General features: G+C 43.1%; 1 protein-coding gene across 4 annotated transcripts in view; it reads left to right on the forward strand.

Moving 5' to 3' along the window:
* The window catches only part of RUMY1 (regulator of UNG2 and MKLN1 interacting yippee protein 1), a 107570-nt gene extending 89386 nt beyond the window's left edge, over positions 1 to 18184 (forward strand). For 2 of the 4 annotated variants that reach the window (XR_015296018.1, XR_015296019.1), the window contains exons 5-6: positions 12423 to 16976; positions 17073 to 18184. Coding sequence is in view for 2 of the 4 variants with exons in the window: in XM_086923420.1 (XP_086779546.1) it covers positions 12423 to 12517 (95 nt within the window). In the remaining 2 variants the exon portion in view is untranslated. Of the gene's footprint in view, positions 1 to 12422; positions 16977 to 17072 lie in introns of those variants that run through there. The other 2 variants (XM_086923420.1, XM_086923418.1) reach the window with 2 other exon arrangements.
* The last annotated feature ends 5356 nt before the right edge of the window (positions 18185 to 23540 follow it).

Consider the following 23540-nt stretch of genomic DNA (forward strand, 5'->3'; position numbering starts at 1 on the left):
TAGAACCGGGTGACTTTCTACAGACCGTTTCCCTCCTTTGTGCTGTTCTTAAGCAATGTTGGGTGGAGTCACGAAATGCAAGGGGAGCAGCACCAGGTGTGCTTGGGAGGCCTGTGTGTGTGGGTAAGGAGGTTTGGGACTGCGGCTAAATTACTCAAACAGGTGGGCAACATCTAATGTTCTTTCTCTGGTGATAACAGGCACATCGGTGCCAAGACCGGAAGGGAGGAATACCAGACACTGCCTTCTTCCGGTCACTGGCTCCATAAACTAATTACACACCTCACACACGTCCTCCGTCTCTACAAAGCACATTCATTTTTCACTCTTGCTCTGTCCAGTAGTAATCAATAGACTACAAGCGCATCACACCCATTGGGTATTCGGTTCTCAGTGCTCACGCGCCTGCATTCTGCAGCTACTTGCACTACATGAATGATAGCAACACATCGCGTCTAATAAGCGGCTACCACTTTGCAAAATGCCACCTGACTTATCATATGACCTTTCAGAAGTTTACAGAAATGGTCTTAATATAGATATTAGAAGAAAGGCAGACTAAAATATTTGAAGAAAGGTATGGCTGCAACAGGTGTGTTGGTCCTCAGCCAGAGCCATATATTATTTTCTTTTTTTCTTTTTGAAAAAGGCCTAAATGATGTGAAGTTAAATTGCTTCTAGCTTAGTTTATTTCTAAAACCATTTTAGTACGGAAATTTCATATGCACGGTAATTGGGTGTGTCCCCCTATTGCGAGCCAGAATGCATGTGAAACTGATATCCTGCCTTTTTGTTCGGCCATTACATCACGTTAATATAGCATGTGCACAGAGATTTAGGCCTAATATTGGTAATGTAAGGTTCGGAACCTATCCTATGACCTGAGTGGATGTACAACGAGTGCCCTTAAAGCAGGCATAGAACTATGCTTTGGGCCGGTGTAAGTCACATGAAGCAGTGTTGTTAGACAACTGAGTGTTTGTGAATCTTTAGCATGACAAGACCTTTTTCTCTGTGTCGAGAGAGTGATGTCTACTGGCCTCTCTCATGCAGAATTCCACTTTATTGTGAACCTAAATCCTGAGATCTTGCACTAACATTCCTTGTGTATGTGAGTGTGTGTAATTAATTAATTATGTGCTTATATATAGCGCTGGAATCACTCCCGAAGGGGTACCTCCGCGCTTCGACCGCTGCGAAACCCTTCCTGGCTTCCCTGAGAGATGGACCCTTAATGGGTATCTCCAGGGTGAGACCAGGCATCCCCGGCGGTCTGGTGGGGCCGTTAGTGAAGATGAGGCAAGCTAGTGCCCAGAGTTGCCGAGTGTGATCGCTGATCAGAGTGGGCACCGAGGCGAGAGAATTATCGAGTCCGCTGACCCTGGTCCAGAAACCTGCCGCGTCGGGAATCGAACCCTGGTCCCGGGCCGTCCTCTGCTCTCGGGTCTGCCGCCTCTAACCAGTGAGCCACACTGCTTCACTGTAACACGTGTATGGTAGCAGGACTTCCTGTGAGGTGTTTCCCAAGTGGAATCCATTTTGGATGGCCGATTGTTTAGCATGGCACACGATGGAGAGTTGTACAGCATCCCTAGATGTTGGATGTGTACTGCCTGCATTCCCTTGACTGGAGGATAGAGGCCCAGACACCGAATGAGGGTGGATGGAAATAGAGCTTCCATTATAAATTCGGTGTAGACCAGGGGTCTCCAACCTTTTCTGTAATAAGAGCTACTTATGTTCAATAAAAAAATCATGCTGAGTTATTACTATTATTCGTGTTTTATAGTGACCACATAGGACAATATTTCATTAGAGGCTACCTTGTGTAAGCAGCATTCACGTCAGTACATCAGGCATAGTTGCCAGCAGTAATGCAAAAGAGGTTTATCAACTTGGAATGCCTCAACATGGGTAATACATACCAGCCCAGCTTCAATGCCCCTGGCACTAAGGGTATATTACGAGTAATAAAGCCTCCTCTGTGCTGCATGATTTATTACTCAAATTCCATCTTTAAATATACCATGGAAGTTCAACCATGTTTCTGCAAACAAATGCACCCTATTATGTTTTTTGGTGTATATATTTGTTAATTGATCCATGCAAAAGGTTTGAACTTAGTAGGGTGGGCTGCACATAGGAGAGCTACTCGCAGGTAGCTGGAGAGCTACCAGGGACTCACAAGCTACTCATTGAAGAAGCCTGGGCTATTTCATCTTCAATACACCCTTTTCAATTTTGTTATACATATGTTAATTCATCCATGCAAAAGCATCTAACTTGGTAGGGGGGGCTGCACATAGAAGAGCTACTTGCAGGTAGCTGGAAAGCTACCAGTAGTTCACAAGCTACTCGTTGGAGAAGCCTGGTGTAGACCTTGTTAGCAAAGGGCTGCTGATTAGGCCTGCCTGAGCAGTAACATTTGATATATGGTAGGGGTGAGAGGTGGGACTTGTTAAAAGTGAGGTAATTTATAAACATGACCTGCACCTTAGGACAGCTTCAGGAAGGGTGATGACAGCCAAGTACCCCACCCTTCAAAACAAAGGCACAATGGATACTCGTACATGGAGCCAGTATCAATGCTACCTGCTATAAGTGCTATCGCCTTGCAAAAAGGCTGTGTCTGAGAAGCAGCCATAAAATTGCAAATGAAAGGAAAGCACTACAAACTGGTTCTGCAACCTTAGACAATGCATTCACATCCCCTGTATGGAAAAAGAAGAATAAAAGTGGGAGCCACATCCCAGGATGTTCCATTTCCAAGCTCTTCTTCATCAAGGAACGGAATACTCTGCAGAGTACTCGAAGGACTGCTGTGTGACCTGACAGTGTCTTCTTGACAACCAATCTTTCAGATATCCAGGGACATCACTTGAAATTTGCACTTTCTGCTGGAGGAGTTGAGGGTCTTCCTAAACCTTAGAAGTCTGCCTGTCTGCTTAGAATGGGATGTAGAGAGTCTCCCCTTTCAGGTGAAAAGTTTTTTTCCGGAGGGGAAGCCCAGCATATTCCTGACATGAGGGACACCCTGAAGATGCGGACTACCAATTGGGACCAAAGAGATCCAAGTTGTAAATGTGGACCTCCCTTCTCCATGAGCAGTTCTTCATGTGAACTGCGGTAAGACTTCCTTTATAAGCTATTTTTTAAAATTAGGTTTGAGTATTAGGCAATACCATATGACTCATTTGTTAGTCCCTTAGGCATTCTTGTCACACAAGTTATATCTCTTATATAGTTTACACATTTTATAGTACAGTTAATTCTTATATCCAGCTCAAGGTCACGTCAATTTGTAAGTTGTCTCACCAGCGCCAGGACTTTTAAATGCCAGGCATCATTGTGTTAGAAATTCAGCGGTGTTCCTGAGAGATTGGTGTTGCAGACGTTGGAGATTCATCTTCTCCGCCCTAGAGTATGCCCTGATCAGCCCAAAGGCTTCAACTGTCAAAGACATCCACCACTGACAACTAGCCCAGTGGCTGCACCTGCTGTATCCTTGAGTCCATCTTTCTTTGGCCCTGGGAGGCTTCAGACTAGTGCTACTATGTGAGCTGGTCTTGCTGATTTCTCCCAACCATCACGTTCTGAGTGAGGTTACATCCGTGGCCCTTGCAGTTACAATGGCTGCAGCCATAGGACAATTTTTTCCCATGAGATTAAAGTACTATCTTTCGACTAAAAGATAAGCACTGTGCTGGACAATATGTTTGTGTGTCTAATGGTTGTCGGTCACGGAGCTGAGGTCTTGCCACACACTCCCCAAGAATCCCTTGCCTGCTCACCCTCGCTACCCTGAGAGTCATGTCTGGAAAAGGTGTACTTGGCAGCAAAGTTGTACAGATCCCAGTGACAAATTGCTTCCAATTACCACAGTTGGAGTCCAATACCCCCGCCCCCCCTGAACTGGGTTGTACAAAGAATTTTGTTTTTAATATATTTGTAGTAAGTTTGGTGCAACCTCAAAGCTTTTGATGAAAAAGAAAAACGTTTGATATTTTGGAACCTCTATAATCTATTGCATCCAATGACAATATTACATGTTGTTAAGAAAGATTTGCCTTGATGTCAAATACAGCCAAGACCACACAATTGGGGGGAATGCACTAAAGAACTTGGAGCTTCAGTGCCCGTTTGTAATGATGTTTATAGTATATTTTTCCTACTGGAGTAACATCTCTTTACCTCCTTTAGTTGCACGGCCAGGGGGGGTGGCCCGGCCCGGCCTTTTCTGGCCTATGATGGCCTTAGATGGTCCCGCCCTTGTCCCGAGCTCCTCCCGGCACCGACCTGCGTGCGATCCCGCTCCACTGTGGCGGTGGTCCCTGCAGTGGGACTGGCGAGATATGCCCACAATTTCTGGATAATTCCCCCGCTCCACCGGGGCTGGCCTCCTTTTGAGGCGCCTCCGGCACAGGAATGAGGTGTGGCGGCGTACTCCGCAACTAGGGCGTCTGGGGAATGAAGTCCTGTCCCGAACGCCCCCCTCCCATTGCGGCGGCTGGTGTGGCTTTGCGGCGGCGGAGGAGAGCGATTCTGCAGCGGTGGTCCCTGCAGTGGGACTGGCGAGGTATGCCCACAATTTCTGGATAATTCCCCCGCTGCACCAGGGCTAGCCTCCATTTGAGGCGCCTCCTGGCGCAGGAATGAGGTGTGGCGGCGTACTCCGCCGCTAGGTATATCCACAATTTCTGGATGAGTTATCTTGATATTTTTATTGCTGTAACTAAGGAACGGGGCACCAGTTGCTTGTAAAACAATAAACATAACGCCGTCATCCCAAGTCAGCGTCCGGTGCGATGGCACCGATCGCACCGCCCTAGAGCCGGCCATGCAGGCGCATATGGTTCGGGAGCATCTTGACCGACGAGATGAGAGGATAATAGCTTTTGCTTCACGTACCTTGAGAGGGGCTGAAGAAAACTATTTTCTTCTTGAGAAAGAATTTGCTTGTTAATTAGCAATCCTGCATTTCCGCATGTTTGTCAGTACATACGTTCAAACTGCGCAGTGATCACTGCTGAGATCTATTTTAACCACCAAGAAACAGGCAGAGAAACCCCCAAGTGGCCAAGAGACTTCTCACGTGAGGTGAAGTGTGTGCCATGTTTTAGAAACATGACAGCTGTCTATTTATCCAAACTTTCTTTGTCGAATGTCCAAGCACAGGTTGAAGATTCAGCGCCAGGACACCGCTCGGTAACAGCGCGCTTTATAAATGGTATAAATAAATAAGATGGCTCGTAGGTGGTATTGAAACAGTGGCCAAAGGTGTCATTGCTGAGAAGAGTGGGACCAAGGTGTGGGTAGTGACGAAGAATTGATGTGCACAAATGAAAGAATCGTGAGAAGCTGAAATTATGATTTAGAAATGGAGGACTTGTTGAAAAACTACAAATTGGTTAGGCCAGACATGTCCATTGTGCATTGTATTAAGTGGTTATAGTCTAGCTATGCCTGTTTCTCTTCGCAGTAGGATGATGGAATTGCTCCACATGGGCCTCCGTTGTACTCAAACGTTTGTTTGTACTAATCCACTGGTGCAGTGATTAATTAGGTTAGTCACTACTTGGCTTAGTAGTTATTGTGGGTTTGCTGGCCCCAGTGCGTGATTAGATGGGCCAACAAACCCACAATAACTACATGAAAAGGAATGCCCACGTTGACTTCTAGGGGCCTAATATGCTTCGAGATCGAGAAAGATTTATGAAGGAGTACATAATTGTTAGTGCAGTGACAAGCCTTTGGTGGAGAGGCACCTGCTGTGCCTATCACCTATCCAGCAAAACCATGGAAGAAAGTAGGTATAGACATTTGTGAGCCTTATAGTTCCAGAAAATTTAAGGGGAAGTTTGCCATTGTTAATATTAGTTTTAATGGCCTGAAGTGAAGAGCCTGAACGAAGTGAGAAGTCACAATATCTTTTCCTTCCATGGAAAATTGTTTTTATCAGAGAAAGAATCCCTATTTCAGTGGTGACAGATAAAGCTTCTCAATTAGTGTCTGGTGCCATGGTAGATTTTCTGAGAAGCAGAGGTATAACCCATCCCAAGACAGCCTTGTATCATCCCAGACAGAATTGTCAAGTTGAAAGGTTCAATGCGGTGTTTGATTGGTTCTCTGCAGTTGTCTGTGAGGAGTGGTTTGAAGTGGGAGGAGGAACCGAGGACCATGTTGTGGAACTACAGGACGACTCCTCACTATATGACATATGATTTGCCATTTACTTTGCTTCGTGGAGGGATTCCAGCTACTCTGGTGTACACACCTTGGATGGGGAAAAATGAGATGCTTAAGTGTGATTTCTTTTGGATACCAGAAGGGGTAATAAGTAAGCAGGAAGCTATGTATATTTAATTTTGTCCTGTCTACCAACTTATTGTAAAGCGCTCTGATATCCTTCGGGATCTTGTTCGCGCTATATAAAACTTTATAGATAAATAAATAAATCTAGGCATACTGTAAGTTCTTTATGATGGCACAAGCAAGGACTTTAAACAAGAAAGCTAATGCCACCTGCGGTTAGAACTGAAATGGCACTAAGACTTGGTTAGAAGAGGACAGTTGAAAAATCTCCTTTGGAGTACAAACAAGGAACCCTGTTAAAAACAGTCGCGATAAGAGTTCTTAAGAGACAGAACGAACCCTGTGGCAGCCAACGGACGTCTGCCCAGGCTCCTCAATGTATCCTGTTTATTAGATATGTGATAGATGCCAGAAAGGAGGACCCTTAGAACAGGAAGAGTTTCAGGTACTTCTCCATATAGCCCAAGCGAGTTGCTGCATATTGATGCTATGTAGCCTGCTGTTGACTTGATCTTGTATGTCTGAAAAGGACATACTCATGGCAACGACTTGGCATGGCCACATGAAGTAACTTTGTTTTCAGTGGAACTCATTTACAAAGTCAGTGGTTATCCTGAAATTCTGAAGTGGATCTGGCCTGCTCATTGGAGCCATGAATCGAGAGGCAGATGTGGACTGTCCTTAAGGGCTATGGCTATGGCTATCTGAATATTTAAAGTGCCATGGGTGTTGCAGTAAGAACTGCGGGCTGAGCCTGTCACATGTCAGGCATGACTATTGTGCTCCCAAGCCCTACTAACCTTTACACATGGTGTTTTGTAATGAAATCTCACATACCTACAGGCTAATGAGCCCTTATACTCATGTTTATTTTTTCAGAAATGGTGTTCAGCTTCCCAAGTATGATACATTATATACAGTCAGAGGTGACCAGGTATAAATGTTGCTTTTTTTTCATGGTATGGTACAAATTAATGCAAAAAACAAGGGTGGTTTGGCCCTATGGGAAAGAGGGTAGGTTGGGCCAATATAATGAAGAAACAGGGGATTTTTTACCTAAGCCTCTAAGGATTGATTCAAACAATAAATGTTATTATGATAAACAAAACTTTATTTGTTTACCTCGACAATCGATTTTGTCTTTGGTTTCTTTGTTTTTTACCAATTTTTCTTATCTTTTTATACACAGAAAAAGAGCGCCATCAACCTCACATATAGCCATATGTGATATACAATACAACTGTGTGAATATTTACAAGAAGTGAATGAAACACAGAAAATGTGAAAAACATTTAAATCACAAAGGTGCTCATAATTATAACAAAAACATGGACAATAAAGTAACCATCAGAGTTAGGAAAAACACTTAATTTATCAGTTTATAGGCTCAAGGGTAAGAACTTTTCGCATGTGACCCCTGGCCACTCAGGCTGAACAAATCAAACTGCTTAAAGAGAAAAGCCCATTTCAAGCATCAATCGCTTTAAACTCAAATGTCAATTGCAGGATAAATGCCAAGATAAAAAAGCAGACGCGTTTCGAATCCTGTTTGTGGATTTGCAGGATTCTCATCAGGGCAGTGTAATTCTAGTCCATGGACACTATTCACAAAACAAGAAAGGAAAGTTTGTTTTAATCAAAAGGGGTCCTCAAGCCAATTGTCTGTTAGAATTATTCACATCAATGAAGGCGGCATACCTTGTGTAGATTTTGTCCAAGGTTGCGCTTGTTTCGTGAAAAAACGTCTATGCTGTGGAACCGCGCTGCAACAGAACGAAGATTGGTTTAACCGGCAATTTAGAGGGGCAGAAACTAGTTGCCTGGATATGAGCGCAGTGAATAAAAATACCTGATGCCTTCTTACTCCGGTGGCTGGGCTGCCTGTGTCCGGAAATTATTTTGCAGGATCCGAGTTACATTTCTGGGGGATTAAGTTAAAACAAGCAGTGAGATCGTGGGTCTCCGCTGCTGGTAGTGTCAAAGTATTATGCAGGCACTCGAGGGACTTACTTGTCTGAATCTTTGGCGGCGTGAAATTTCCGCTCCGAGTTTCTTAAATTCTTTCTGTTAGAGAAAGGGGAAGGGTCACTGCACTGAACCATGTGCGTGCGTGTTCAAAAACGGGTGAACATGTTTCGGAGCTGAGGCTTACCAGCGCTGTTCGAGTTTCTCGCGTTCACACTGCTGCACGGCCCACTCTGAATGTAGGTGTCAGTGGCTGTGCCTGGAATGAATACTCTGGGGGTGTGATTCTGGTTAGCCAATCACAGCCGTGTTGGCCTTGATCATGTTCTAGTGCCTTATGGGATATGTAGTTCCCAAATTAAGTCCTAACTCTCAAGTCCTGTTTATTTCACTGAGACAATTTAAACCCCTATTGACGCTGTCATATTTTAGTATGAGGTATGCCTCTTTACGTAACAGCATGTTGTCGACATCGGACTGGTGTTTTGAATCTATTTTGGCCAGTACCGTCCACTTAAAATCACTTTCACTGTGATTTTTGTCCATGAAATGGTCAACCATTGGCGCGGACAGCACTCTTTTTTTGATTCGGGAACGGTGTTGGGTTATTCTAACATTGACTGCCTGGCTCGTTTTACCAATGTACATTCTGTCACACGGACAGACCACAGCATAGACAACATTTTTCGTTTTGCAGTTTGTAAATACTTGATGTTTCCATTGTGTGCCATTATGGGTAAACACACTGCCTTCAAGAGTAGTTGAACAAGAGACACAATTACCACATTTATGGTGCCCACATATTGGTTTCAGATTCCACTGTGTTCTTAAGTCACTTTTTTGTTGCGGAATGTAGCTGTCCGCTTTTATGAGCTGTTGCCCTATGCTCCTATTCTTACGCATGGCAAAAATTGGTTTGGCTAGGGGATACTCCAATGTTTCTAATAAGTGCCAATTTTTTAGAATAATGCGTTTGAAGTGGTTTGTGTGTTGACTAAAAGTAGTCACACACACTAATTTATCTGATTCACATTTTTCTTTGACCTTAAGTAAAGTCTCTCTCGGAGTGAATCTGGCTCTATTTTTGGAATGTTTTAAAAGTTTTTTGGGGTACCCACGTTTCGCCATTTCGCTGCAAAAGGATGTTGCATGGAACTCAAAATCAGATACATTCGTACAGTTTCGTCTGATCCTCAGCAGCTGGCCATACGGTAAGTTCTCCTTCAAACTTTGTGGATGTGAGCTATTATAGTGGAGAATTGTGTTTCGATCAGTTTCCTTTTTGTGCAAGGCGGCTGTCCGCTTTGCTTCACTGGTGCTTACCGTGATGTCAAGAAAGGTCATTTTCTGTTTGCTGGAATTGAGCGTTAGAAAAATTCATATTTAATGATAATCCCTTCTCATGCAATATTAACCAATGGCTGAGATACATCGACGACGTCTGGCTCCTGTGGCAGGGGAGCCAGTCGGACCTTGATGAATTCCATGTATGGCTTAATTCACGCCACCAAGATATCAAATTTACGCTCAATTCCAGCAAACAGAAAATGACCTTTCTTGACGTCACGGTAAGCACCAGTGAAGCAAAGCTGACAGCCGCCTTGCACAAAAAGGAAACTGATCGAAACACAATTCTCCACTATAATAGCTCACATCCACAAAGTTTGAAGGAGAACTTACCGTATGGCCAGCTGCTGAGGATCAGACGAAACTGTACGAATGTATCTGATTTTGAGTTCCATGCAACATCCTTTTGCAGCGAAATGGCGAAACGTGGGTACCCCAAAAAACTTTTAAAACATTCCAAAAATAGAGCCAGATTCACTCCGAGAGAGACTTTACTTAAGGTCAAAGAAAAATGTGAATCAGATAAATTAGTGTGTGTGACTACTTTTAGTCAACACACAAACCACTTCAAACGCATTATTCTAAAAAATTGGCACTTATTAGAAACATTGGAGTATCCCCTAGCCAAACCAATTTTTGCCATGCGTAAGAATACGAGCATAGGGCAACAGCTCATAAAAGCGGACAGCTACATTCCGCAACAAAAAAGTGACTTAAGAACACAGTGGAATCTGAAACCAATATGTGGGCACCATAAATGTGGTAATTGTGTCTCTTGTTCAACTACTCTTGAAGGCAGTGTGTTTACCCATAATGGCACACAATGGAAACATCAAGTATTTACAAACTGCAAAACGAAAAATGTTGTCTATGCTGTGGTCTGTCCGTGTGACAGAATGTACATTGGTAAAACGACCCAAGCAGTCAATGTTAGAATAACCCAACACCGTTCCCGAATCAAAAAAAGAGTGCTGTCCGCGCCAATGGTTGACCATTTCATGGACAAAAATCACAGTGAAAGTGATTTTAAGTGGACGGTACTGGCCAAAATAGATTCAAAACACCAGTCCGATGTCGACAACATGCGGTTACGTAAAGAGGCATACCTCATACTAAAATTTGACAGCATCAATAGGGGTTTAAATTGTCTCAGTGAAATAAACAGGACTTGAGAGTTAGGACTTAATTTGGGAACTACATATCCCATAAGGCACTAGAACATGATCAAGGCCAACACGGCTGTGATTGGCTAACCAGAATCACACCCCCAAGGTATTCATTCCAGGCACAGCCACGGACACCTACATTCAGAGTGGGCTGTGCAGCAGTGTGAACGCGAGAAACTCTTGAACAGCGCTGGTAAGCCTCAGCTCCGAAACATGTTCACCCGTTTTTGAACACGCACGCACATGGTTCAGTGCAGTGACCCTTCCCCTTTCTCTAACAGAAAGAATTTAAGAAACTCGGAGCGGAAATTTCACGCCGCCAAAGATTCAGACAAGTAAGTCCCTCGAGTGCCTGCATAATACTTTGACACTACCAGCAGCGGAGACCCACGATCTCACTGCTTGTTTTAACTTAATCCCCCAGAAATGTAACTCGGATCCTGCAAAATAATTTCCGGACACAGGCAGCCCAGCCACCGGAGTAAGAAGGCATCAGGTATTTTTATTCACTGCGCTCATATCCAGGCAACTAGTTTCTGCCCCTCTAAATTGCCGGTTAAACCAATCTTCGTTCTGTTGCAGCGCGGTTCTACAGCATAGACGTTTTTTCACGAAACAAGCGCAACCTTAGACAAAATCTACACAAGGTATGCCGCATTCATTGATGTGAATAATTCTAACAGACAATTGGCTTGAGGACCCCTTTTGATTAAAACAAACTTTCCTTTCTTGTTTTGTAAATAGTGTCCATGGACTAGAATTACACTGCCCTGATGAGAATCCTGCAAATCCACAAACAGGATTCGAAACGCGTCGGCTTTTTTATCTTGGCATTTATCCTGCAATTGACATTTGAGTTTAAAGGGATTGATGTTTGAAATGGGCTTTTCTCTTTAAGCAGTTTGATTTGTTCAGCCTGAGTGGCCAGGGGTCACATGCGAAAAGTTCTTACACTTGAGCCTATATACTGATAAATGAAGTGTTTTTCCTAACTCTGATGGTTACTTTATTGTCCATGTTTTTGTTATAATTATGAGCACCTTTGTGATTTAAATGTTTTTCACATTTTCTGTGTTTCATTCACTTCTTGTAAATATTCACACAGTTGTATTGTATATCACATATGGCTATATGTGAGGTTGATGGCGCTCTTTTTCTGTGTATAAAAAGATAAGAAAAATTGGTAAAAATCAAAGAAACCAAAGACAAAATCGATTGTCGAGGTAAACAAATAAAGTTTTGTTTATCATAATAACATTTATTGTTTGAATCAATCCTTAGAGGCTTAGGTAAAAAATCCCCTGTTTCTTCATGGTACAAATTAAGGCATGTGTCCCGAAGATCAGGGCCTGTGGAATAAAATGTGAACGTGCATGTAAACCTCCAAAACAATATATGGTTTTACTGTAGTGCTCCTGCTGTTATCGCATTTGTATGTCTGGGACTTGCACTGTATTTAGTTCTCTGTAATTAATTCTCTTACACAAAAGACTGAGTCATGGCAGCTCGTTTACAACCAGTTGTTCTTGCTTCTCTCCTTCCAGCCCTCTGTCAGAACTTGCATTTGTTGCTCTTGAAACGGTACACCTGCAGTGTACATACTGATTTGTAAATGTCCAACTTGTGTTCCAGGCCTGAACTTGCTGCTGTGGGGCAGCCTCCCAGAGACGGAGGAAAGTGTGGACGAGGAAGCAGTCAACATCTCGGACGAGGCGTACATCAGATGAGGAGCCGTCTGAAAGCTTGTGTAGAAGTGAACGTCCAGAAGAGCACATATGGAAATTCATGTGGACCTCTCAGTGGGAGTGTGCATTCTATAAGATTCCACGTGTACATCCTGAAAGTGTACATCAAAAGGAAAGGTGCATGTACATGTCTGTGGAAGAGTTCACCCGAGGAGAAGTTGGGTTCATCCAAGCAGATGTATAATCTGATCAAAAGCCATGTGTATATCATATGTCGAGCCACGTTTAGCTCTCTATTAGAAATGTATATCAGATGCTTAGCCATCTTTGCAGCATACGAGAAGCACATCTGGGAATTGTACATCCAGTAAGAAGCCAGTAGAAGTGAGAAGCAGTGTGTTCACCTCTGTGGAAGCATACACCCAACTAGCAGGTATCTGGACAGGTGTGTGGATATGTGCATCTAAAGAGAACTGATGGGTTGATCTCTGTGGAAATGTACATCCAATGAGATTTCATGTGTACATTCCTGGAAATGTTCCTCAAATGACAAACTCCTCCAATCTCTGTTGAAGTGTACATTTGAGGTGAAGTCCTATACACATCTTTGTGAAAGAGTTAATTCAGTGGGATACCAAGTGCACATCTTTCGATCTCTAAATCGGATGAGAAGCATATATCTACATATTTATGTAGGTGTACATCCAGCGAGAATGCGGTGTAAATCTACTGAAAAGATTGTGCACATCACTTTGAAAGTGGCCATTCAACACAGAAAAGATGTATTCAATGACCAGCTGATTGTAAATCTCTAAGGAAGTGAACAACCAATGTGGGTGCTTATGTACGCGTTTACGGAAGTGTACAACATAGAATTACCATGTGAACATCTGTTGCTTTGTACATCTGAAGAGAAGCCTTCTGAAAATCTCGATGGAAGTGTATATCAAATGTATTATTTTGACATTTCTGAGGAAACTTAGATCCAATGGCAAGTACCTAAATCTATGTTACTGTTTGCCCCTAATAAGGCACCATATATTCGTATCCAAGGAGATGGATGTGTAGTGTGCATCAGAGGTTTTGCACCCAATCACCATCTGAGGATTTGCATAACCAGTGACAATTAGTGCATCCCAAGCAAGGATTCATAGACATCCATTGTACTCCTACTTTCATTTACCAATCTGTACCTGTTGCCCAGGAGATACACATCTGTGTATTTTTCTCTGGGGTGGTGCACTTTCCATATGATTCAAAGAACACCTCCGTTGTGAGTCCGTGTGTGTTGCTCAGAATACCTTTGTCCATAGGAAGTCTAGCATACACCTCTACGAAAGCCCATTTCGCACGAGAAACCATGCATTAGGCTCTGGAAGATACACATTGTATGGTAATCCATGCATGCATCTTTTGTTTTAAAGACATGCTCCCACCACTCGTATCTGGGGAGGCACATGCCACATAAAAGACTTCTCAATGACATTGAAGAGGCACACATCCCATGGAAGAATTAATTCGAAGAGTTGCCATATGCATTTTCCGCAGAAGATCCATTGTCTTTCGTTATTCTCAGGAGGTGTGGGAGTGTGATATATTCAAATGCCTTGGAAGAGAGTGCATATGTGCATTTCCTTGTCTACCTATAACCATGGCCAGTGCTATATCAAATGAAGCCATAAATGTATTCTGCCTTTGACGAGAATGCATATGTGCACTTCCAAGTATACTAGGGAGGTTGGTTTTCTGTGGAGGAAAAGGAGCAAATTATGAGGCGGGTTTGATAAACTATGCAGCAATTTTGCGGCACCTCTGTCCAGTACGAAGCAGCTCTACAGAGCGGGACAGTACATTTCATAATTATTTTGTACATGTATCACTGGCAGATACTGTAGGATATTATCTCTTTCTAAGGTCCAATGTTTATAATAGAGAAGGAATCATGCTTTCCACATTGTTTGAATGACATTTTATTTATTTATGACTTTTGGTTCCTGCTGCACACACATGATGCTCCCTAGTCCTGCAAATGAGATGTTTACACCATCCGGGCAAAATTGTAACATCTTTAAATGTCTGATCACAGCAATCAACGTTAGATGGGACCCGTTTCCTTTTTCAAAGTTATCTGTCCTGTCATTGCATTCCTAGAATTGTTTTTGTTCAGTTCAAGTCTGATTATTAGGGAGCAGATTATAGATTATGTTGCAAGTGCAGCACATTCATTATTACTTGGTAAACGTGGTAACATAATCTAATTTTTTCCTGTGGCTCTGCCTGGACTCTTTGGAATTCACGCACAGCTCTTGGGGTCATACATGGTATGAGAATCCACATATACATCTCTCGGACATAAGCATTTCAAAAGATGTAATACACTCATTTCTCAGGAGCTGGACATTCTGCTCTCGTGTATACTCCATGCATCCCTGCACTGAAAGTACGAGTGGGCATTACTCAGTAGACTAACGCACTAGACTCCATGCACGTCTTACCTTCTATATAGCCCTCTTACATTCTACCATAGCATGGTGTATGTATCCTTTACCATCACATTTGGTAAGATCACTTCTGTGGCTAAAGAGGCTTGCCTGCTGTGATCCACCCACAGGTCAGTCTTTATTGGCAGTGGATAATGACAGCCAATCCCCCAAGCAACAGCCTACTGCAATCCACGATGGTATCCAGTTCTGCCATTGCTCTCACTGTATGTATCCTCCCTTGTGCATCTTACGAGGCCAGTTTGTGTTACTGGAACTACCGCATCGTAGAACCTTCATTGATAGGCCTAAATAGAAGAATATTCTTATGCACACACAAGGGACACAGCATGTTTTTCCCCGTATGTAGACTAAGTTCTTAAGGAGAGAATCTATTTTTTTTTTTATAAAAGCAGAAAAATAAATAACAGACTATCAGAGTTAATGTTCTGATTTTTTTTATATCTAATTACATAAAGATTTATATATAAAACAACAATGCAGCATAAACACTGGCCTTGTTGCTCAAGGTAAGGAATAAAACACATAGTAGTTAAGGAGCATGGTGACAGAAGAGCAGCATCTATAAGAAAGTTAAAACACACACTGCTCCCTTAAGAATTCCCCACATCCATATTCCACCATGCCTTGTATTGGCTTCACTGTCTCAGTTCCTTTTTTGCCTCACGTGGTTCATCGATCTTTCATTCTCTGGTTCAGTTCTATTTGGGTGATGCGGGGGATGAAGAATAAGACCGACATTAAAGGCTGTAGGACAGGAAGAGAATAAAAAGGTTTTTAAGATCTCCTGCACGCAAGGGGACAGGCGGTACAACTATCAGGATCAGAGGAGGGTTCCAGTCCCACACTAGTGAAATCATCAACAAGACCCATCTCATCAGTGCAAACAAGATTGTCGAGGGGCAGAGTATCACAATATCAGCCTTCCCCTACAGCAAAAGCCAGCGCCACCTCACAACAATTATTTTCCCTTCTAGGATGCTCTATACCTGTGTGGGAAACATCTCAAATCTTCTAAAAGAGTGGCAGAGCATATCCAAAGAGAGATGGGTGCTGAATATTGTGCAGAAATGTTATTCTCCTTGGTTCAAGTCTCCAACTCTGTCAGTACTTCTGAAAGGCAGTGGTGGCTCCTCCGCTATGGCGGAGGAGCGTCGCTCCACTGCTTTCAAGCAGTGTGAGAAAAGGAAACTTAACATGATAATAGCTTTCAGTTACGTTATGTTTTCTGGTTGGTTGGGTTTGGCTGCTCTGCTCACGGAGCAGGGCAGGTCAGGGGCAGAGTGGTTTGCCCATTTAAGTGTGCAATGACTGTATGATCGGCCCTATCGGGCCACCCAAAGCAGTCCTGCGCACTTCCCTGATCTCCATGCAGGCTGCAGTACAGCCTGCATGGAGAACATGCCCACACCTACAGCCCCTGGCTGGACGCCATTCAGACCAATCACAATGCTGCACTACAGCATTGTGATTGGCTTTGGGGAGGGGGCCTGGCTGCCTGCTTCATGTTTTTGGAAGCAGACTCAGGAGAGCAGGAGCACAGAAGATGTGTGACATGGCCTTGAGGTAATTTTTTTATTTCTGAACCCCCTGCTCCGCCCTGCCGCAACACTCCCTGGGACCCTCCATGACTCCCCCACAACCCCCGCAAATGCGAGCTTCCCCACCTGCTAAAAAGACTTAAGCTACATCTTGATGTACAGAAAGTACCCCCTTAACAGAAAAGAAAAGGAATTTACTTATGCTACTTCCTAATCCAAAAGATTTCTCTGAAAAAGGAGCGAGCACACATCTGTACTAGACCTAAATGAGGCCATCAAATGGGCCTAGAGAGAACAAATCTGTACGGTTGCTGTCCATTAGATCGATCACCAGCTCAAGAAGAGAGACTGGGTGCATGCAACTGATGTACAAAATCCCTACTTTCATATCCTAATTGGAAGAAAATACTGGAAGTTCCAGAAGGTTGTGGTAGGAAACTAACATTTTAAGCACAAGATGTCCCCATTTAGTCTCAATCCGCTCCTCCGACATTTCCAACTAGTATGGAGAGAGTGGTTGCTCAACTGAGAAAGCAGAACATTTTTGTCTGCGAGTTTCCTGATAGTTGCTAATCCAAGCAAGTAACACAGAAAGTTCAGTTAGATTTTCACATTGAGAGCTACCTTCTAAATCAGCTTGGGCTCCTAATCAGCTATTTAAAATGTATAACAGTCCCGGTCCAAAAGCTAACATATCTACATGCTTCTCTAGATACACAACAAGGAAAAGTGTGCCCTTTACAGCAAAATGTTATTTTAGCCCATCAGAAGTCGCACTATATTCAGAACTTCCAAGGTTTCTGCTCTCCGAACCCGTGGTATCATACATCTTCATCATCCAATACACTAGTCTCATATATGAAATCTCTTCAACAATGCTTACATTAATGGTCCCTACTAAATGGATGTTGGTAGTATGAGCTGACACAAGTTTCTGTCTCAGGTGTCTTTAAAGCATTCACAATTGAGTACCACAAGATAAAGGTGTTCTCCCACCCAGCTGATTATAACAGATGCATTATTAAGGAGTTAGGGAGCATATATGGGTGTCTAACAGTGTTTCATCTGCAAAAATGCCTTTCAATACAATCCAAAAACCTGCAGATAAGTAATTTTGCCTCATCTACTTTACCTGGCAGGGTCAATGGTGCAATTACCGTCAGTAAACATATTCATGGTAGCAAATTCCGCTCAGTTGAACAGTCAATCTTTGATATTCTTTTTTTACAATTCCAGTCACAAAAGATTTCTTTGAGGGGTAAATAAAGTTTATCCCCAGTTTAGTAAACTGTGTCACAGGAACCAAGTTTTGTGTGGTGGAACCTTTTGAGTTGATACAAAAAGGTTCATTGCAGAGCTTGTCATGGAGAGAAGTAGTCTTAGTGGCCGTAGAGTTAGCAAGCATTCTGTGTTAGTAACTAAAGAACGCTATGCTACTTTCTATGCCAACCAGGTAGTGTTAAGAACATATGCCCCATTTCTGCCCTATGTAGTTTCAGAGTTTTATGTGAATCAGACTGTTTCTTTGTCAGTATTCTTTTGCAATCCTACCTCATGGGAAGAGAGGTCTCTCCATATCTTAAATGTGATGAGGGTCCCCACATAGATTTTTTTTAAAGATGATTTTAAAAGAATCTAATTTTTCAATAAAAGGAAAGGCAAAAAGAGTGAAGTTGTATGGGTTAATTAATATGTAGCTAGTTGATAATGGCTCCCTGCTGATGTGTGTATATATATATATATATATATATATATATATATATATATGTGTGTGTGGTTGGGATTTGCTTACTATCCTCTTCTACTGTTAATGACTTTCAGTGTTGAGCCTAAGAGGTCCAAGAAAAAGTTACATTCTTGTAATCCTAGTTCTGTACCATAGGGCTCCTTATTGAAACTCCACACCCACCTTCAACACTGGGATGGTAAATCACTGGACAGTAAGGATCCAATAAACCTATAAAAAAAAATAACTGAGATTGTGGAGTAACTGCCAGAAGGAATGGACATGCTGTAATATGGACGCTGCTGGTTTCTTAAATGAGCAGCAACTGTTATCACTTTCTTATAGATGATGCCTATGTGTCTGCATTTCCCTTCACTTACTTATGTTTTATTCCATTTCGTTAAGCAACACAGTTAGGGTTAATGCCTCAGAGTTGTTTTATGTATATTGCCCTGCTAAATTAATGAAGTATATGTAAAATCAGCCTTTTATAGGCCAAATGTATTTTTCTGCATTTAAAATATGGTAATTTTTCTCCCTTATAAATTAGCTTATATACTGAAAAAAATCTCAGGCATTTGCTTTTAGGCAATATTCCACAGTGTCAATTAAATGAAAATTTTCCTAGGATGCAGAACCACCATTGCAGGTAAGTTAATTTTCCTTCCAATGGATTCTTGTATAAAAGGGTTACCTTCAATCAGTCAATTAATCAGGAGTTTGTATAGCACGGCTATTCACCTGTGAGAGTCTCAAGGTGCTAGGGGGTTCTGCTGATCCGTCTGGGTGTCGCCGGCATAGAGTGCGTTGCTGTAGTCAAGTCTGCTGGTGATGAGTGCTAGTGACCGTCTTTCTGGATTCTGTGGGTATCAATTTTAATGTCTTTCAAAGCAGGCGAAGCGTGTGGAAGCAGGAGCGTTGATTTGACCTTTCATCGTGAGCGAGGAGTACAGTATGATGCCAGGGTAGCGTGCGTGGTCGGTGGGAGAGGTTCCCAGTGCAGCGGGCCACCAGGAGTAATCCCAGGATGCGTACTTCGGTCTTGTCTGTGTTGAGCTTGAGGCAGCTGTCTTTCATCCAGGTGGCGACTGCCTTCATTCTGCTGGGAAAGTTGAATATAGCGGCTGTGAGTTTTTTGGTGAGGGAGAAGATCAGCTGGGTGTTTTCGGCATAGGAGAGTATGTTGAGTCCGTGGTTTCTGACGATGGCCGCAAGGAGGGCCATGTAGACATTGAAGAGGGTGGAGCTGAGGGAGGAGCCCTGTAGCTGATCTATGTATGTTCTAAGAGGAAAAGGGGTACTCTGACTCACTGTGTTCAGCTGGTAAGGAAGGATTGGTTCTAGTCCAGTGCCTTGTCAAGATGCCGGCGTTGGGAAGTCTTGTGGTTAGGGTGCAGTGGGAGACCGTGTTGAAGGCGGCCGAGAGGACCTGTAGGATGAGGGCTGTGATTTCGGCCCGGTCGAGGAAGGAGCAGATGTCGGTGGCAGCGAGGAGTGCAGTCTTGATGCTGTGGTTGCTTCGGAAGCCAGATTGAGAGGTGTCTAGGATGTGGTTCTCTTTGATGAACTCGGAGAAATTGGCATTGATGGCCTTTTCGGTGACCTTGACTGGAAAGGTGAGGAGGGAGATAGGTCTGATTTTCTTGAGGCTGTAGGGTCGGTAGACTGCTTCTTCAGCAAGGGGTTGATCTTGGCGTGTTTCCAGTCATCGCCGAAGGTGGCGGTTCGATGGAACTGTTGATGGTGCGGCAAAGCTCGGGAATGATGGAGACAGCTGTTCTATGGAAGATGTAATCCGGGCAGGGATCTGATGGGGCTCTGAAGTGGATGCTCTTCACGGTCTTGAGTGTGTCGTCTGTTGTGAGTGGAGTCAAGTTGAGCATGATCTATTGGGGTGGGGTGTGGTTGAGAGCAGTGGTGGCGTGCTTTGTGGTAGGGTCTTGGCTGTCCGAGCTGTCATAGATATGCCTGATCTTGTGATGGAAGAAGGTGCAGAGTTTGTTGCAGAGGTCTTTTGAGGGTGGGATGTCTGTTGTCTTGCTGTTGGGCCTGGCAAACTCCTTCATGATGGCAAAGAGTTGATTCTGTACGGGAGTGCCGTTTTCTTTGTGGTTTTAAGGAGAAGGAGGTGTCTGTTGATGGAAGATTTGACGGTTGCGTAGGTTTCTGGGGTTTTGTTGATCCTCCAACTCTTCGCGAGTCGTGTGCAGGTGCGTCTGGACTCCTGGAGGGTGTGAGTTAAGCAGCTGGCTTTTTTGGAGTGTTGCTTGCCTGCTGTCTTCTAGAAGGGTACTAGAGTCTTTGGCATCTGGTGGTGTTGGCAGTGTGATCGACCTTGTGGGCACTACCATATTGCTGGGTTCAACTAATTCCTATTTCAGCCCCCCCCCCCCCTTCCTCCACCCCCCACCTTTCAGGGCATTGCTGCCTGATTTGCCAGAGTCTCCAGCTGCAAAACAAGAAAATGTATGCCAAAAAATGCTAAATTAGTATATTTTTTCAATAGCCACAAAATGGGCCTGTCACAAAAATACTGTGGCCCAGCCAGCGAACCGGAACTGTGCAGCAAGTATAAGCTATGGAAAAAATGTCTGATGCCAGAGAGTACAGTTTAAACTTTGCGCCATCTGGTGCTTCCCAGCGTGACATACATTCTGCTGGGGGGAGCTGTTAATGTGTCCTCTGCACCCTCCTTCCATCTTAGTGTGAGGAGGGTGGAGGAGGCTACTGCAACACCTCCTGCAGAAGTGTTTCACTGCACCAAAAAGGAAAGGAGAAAGCCTGCTAAACCTGCATATATGCAGTGTCCCTCTCAAGCAGTCTTTCTACGTTTTGTGCAGGACTGGTGCAGCTTGCTTTGAGGTCTTGGAAGCAGGTTCTGTCTCCAGGACGACCACAGTAACAAACAAGACAACAGCCTGCCTAGTTAGCTGATGGGGCAGAATATCTCGCCTCAATGTGGAGCATTAAAGCGTCACAATAGAGCCAGGTTATTCAGCAACTACATATGTAAATGTAGATTCATTTATATAGCGCTGTATCACCGACCGGTTTCTAAGCGCTTGCTTAGGGAACCCGTCCTGGTATTCCCCTGTTAGATAACCCATTACTGGGCATCCCCAAGGTGAAAGCCAGGCATCCCGCTGCGAGGTGCCGTCTTGGAGATTAAGCAAGCTATTGCCCAGAGTTGCAGAGTAGGACTCCATGATTGGAATCAGGCACTGAGGCGAGAATTGTCAGGTCCGGGGAAATTTGTGCCCAAGACCCGCCGAGGCGGGGAATTGAACCCTGGTCCGGGCCAGACCTCTGCATCAGGGTCTGCCGCTCCAACCACTTGAGCCACACTTCTCCACATATTCAAAAAGACATACTTCACTTTGTTTTACATAAAATATTATTACATCATTTTTATTCCAAATTTGATATAAGTAAACACGCAAAATGAATACATATAATATTCCATAACATACACACACAGAAACAAAATACAATGAATAGAAAAACTCAGTCTGTGAATGATTATGCATTACCTCCCAACGAAAACACTCATACTCACTCATATGTTACATACATACCTGTCATACCACAAATATCATTCATGCAGGAAACACCTAAAAAAACATGACAGAACTAATTATAGGAGATCACAAAGTCTAAGACAACTTGTTCAATCTATTTATATATATTTGTCTTGCAAGTCTGCCATGCATTCAATGCTTCATAATAATTCAATGAAATCCGAACATTAATAAATTCAAATATTCTGGTCCTTGTTTTTCCGTCTTAAGTATGCGCATAATTAAGGAAAAAAACAAGGACTAGAATATTTGAATTTATTAATTAGTATTTATTATGTAGCACTGAATGTGTGGAAGACTTGCAAGACAAATATCTATAAATAGATTGGACAAGAGACTGTTATCTTGGGCCTTGTGACCTCCTATAATTATTTCTGTCATGCTTTTATAGGTGTTTCCATCATGAATGATATTTGTAGTATGTGGCAGAGTGAGTTTTACTATGCATTGTATTTTTCTATGTGTGTACCTTATGGGATTTTATATGTTTTCAGTTCGGAAAGCTTTATATCGAAGTTGGAATAAAAATGATGTAACAAAATTGTATGTAAAACAAAGTCAATTGTCTTTTTGCATATCTATTTTCCGAATCACCTGGCTCTATTGTGAGGCTTTAATGCTCCACATTGAGGCGAGATATTCTACCCCATCATCTAACTAGGCTGGGTGTTGTCTTGTTTGTTATTATGGTCTTTATACCCCTGTATTCTTTGGCATTATATGAATTTGACCAGGGGCCCTCTTCTTTTCTGATCTGCCTTCAGGAAGCTTAAAGTGACAACACAGAGCAGGAGAGAGAAAATGAAAACACCTCTCTCCCGCTCACCCTCCTTTTATTGTCCCAGCTCAGCAGCTCAGGGTCACTAAAAAGAGGACCACATAATCTACCATATCTTTTTTTATTTATAAAGATTTTGCAGGAGCTTTGGTAAAAATTGCAGGATTTTTACAATAATCCTAATTTCGCAAATGGCTAAATTCTGGGGATCCCTTATTTGTCAAAAGTACTGTGTTTTTTTTTAATGTAAGTTTAAAGCAGATACTGACGATCTTAAAACAGTAGTACAATCTCAAGTCCCCTGAAACTTGACTATGGCAATGCCATCATCACTGGAATGCCGAAAAGTCACCTTGCGCTCATGAGAGCACGTCTCAATGCGCCTACTAGACTCCTCAACAGTTTCACATCTCACCTGCCCTCAAAGGTTTCAGTTGGCTTCCCATTGAAGGAAGATGCACCCTCAAGACAGCTTGTATCACTCACAAAACCCTTCATACAAAGAACCCCAAATAATTAGAAGCTTAACTATCGAGAGCAGGATGAGTCCGGGTTTTGAGAAGCTCTAACTCACTTTTACTCATACCTCCAAAGCTGAAGAAGAAATCATCCGAGGCACGTTCTTTCTCAAGAAATGCTCCTAGGATTTGGAAGTCACTACCTAAGAATCTCTGCTGTAACTCCTCCTTCACTTGTTTCAAACGAGACCTCCGTATCTACTGCTGAACAACTACTTCAACATGCTCTCCAGACTGAACTATGTTTCCCAAAGATCCAGCCCCTATCAACAGGACCGTTCAATGCAGTCACCTGACTCGCTCAGTCTCAAATTTGTCACTAACGCCGTTACCTTAATGCTGGATTTTCATATACTTTTGTGACGGTTTGGACTACCTTAATGCTGTACTCTTTTGTTGACTATTTGGACCCACACAATTTTT

Source organism: Lissotriton vulgaris, chromosome 5 (assembly GCF_964263255.1).
Source record: "Lissotriton vulgaris chromosome 5, aLisVul1.2, whole genome shotgun sequence".
NCBI lineage: Eukaryota > Metazoa > Chordata > Amphibia > Caudata > Salamandridae > Lissotriton > Lissotriton vulgaris.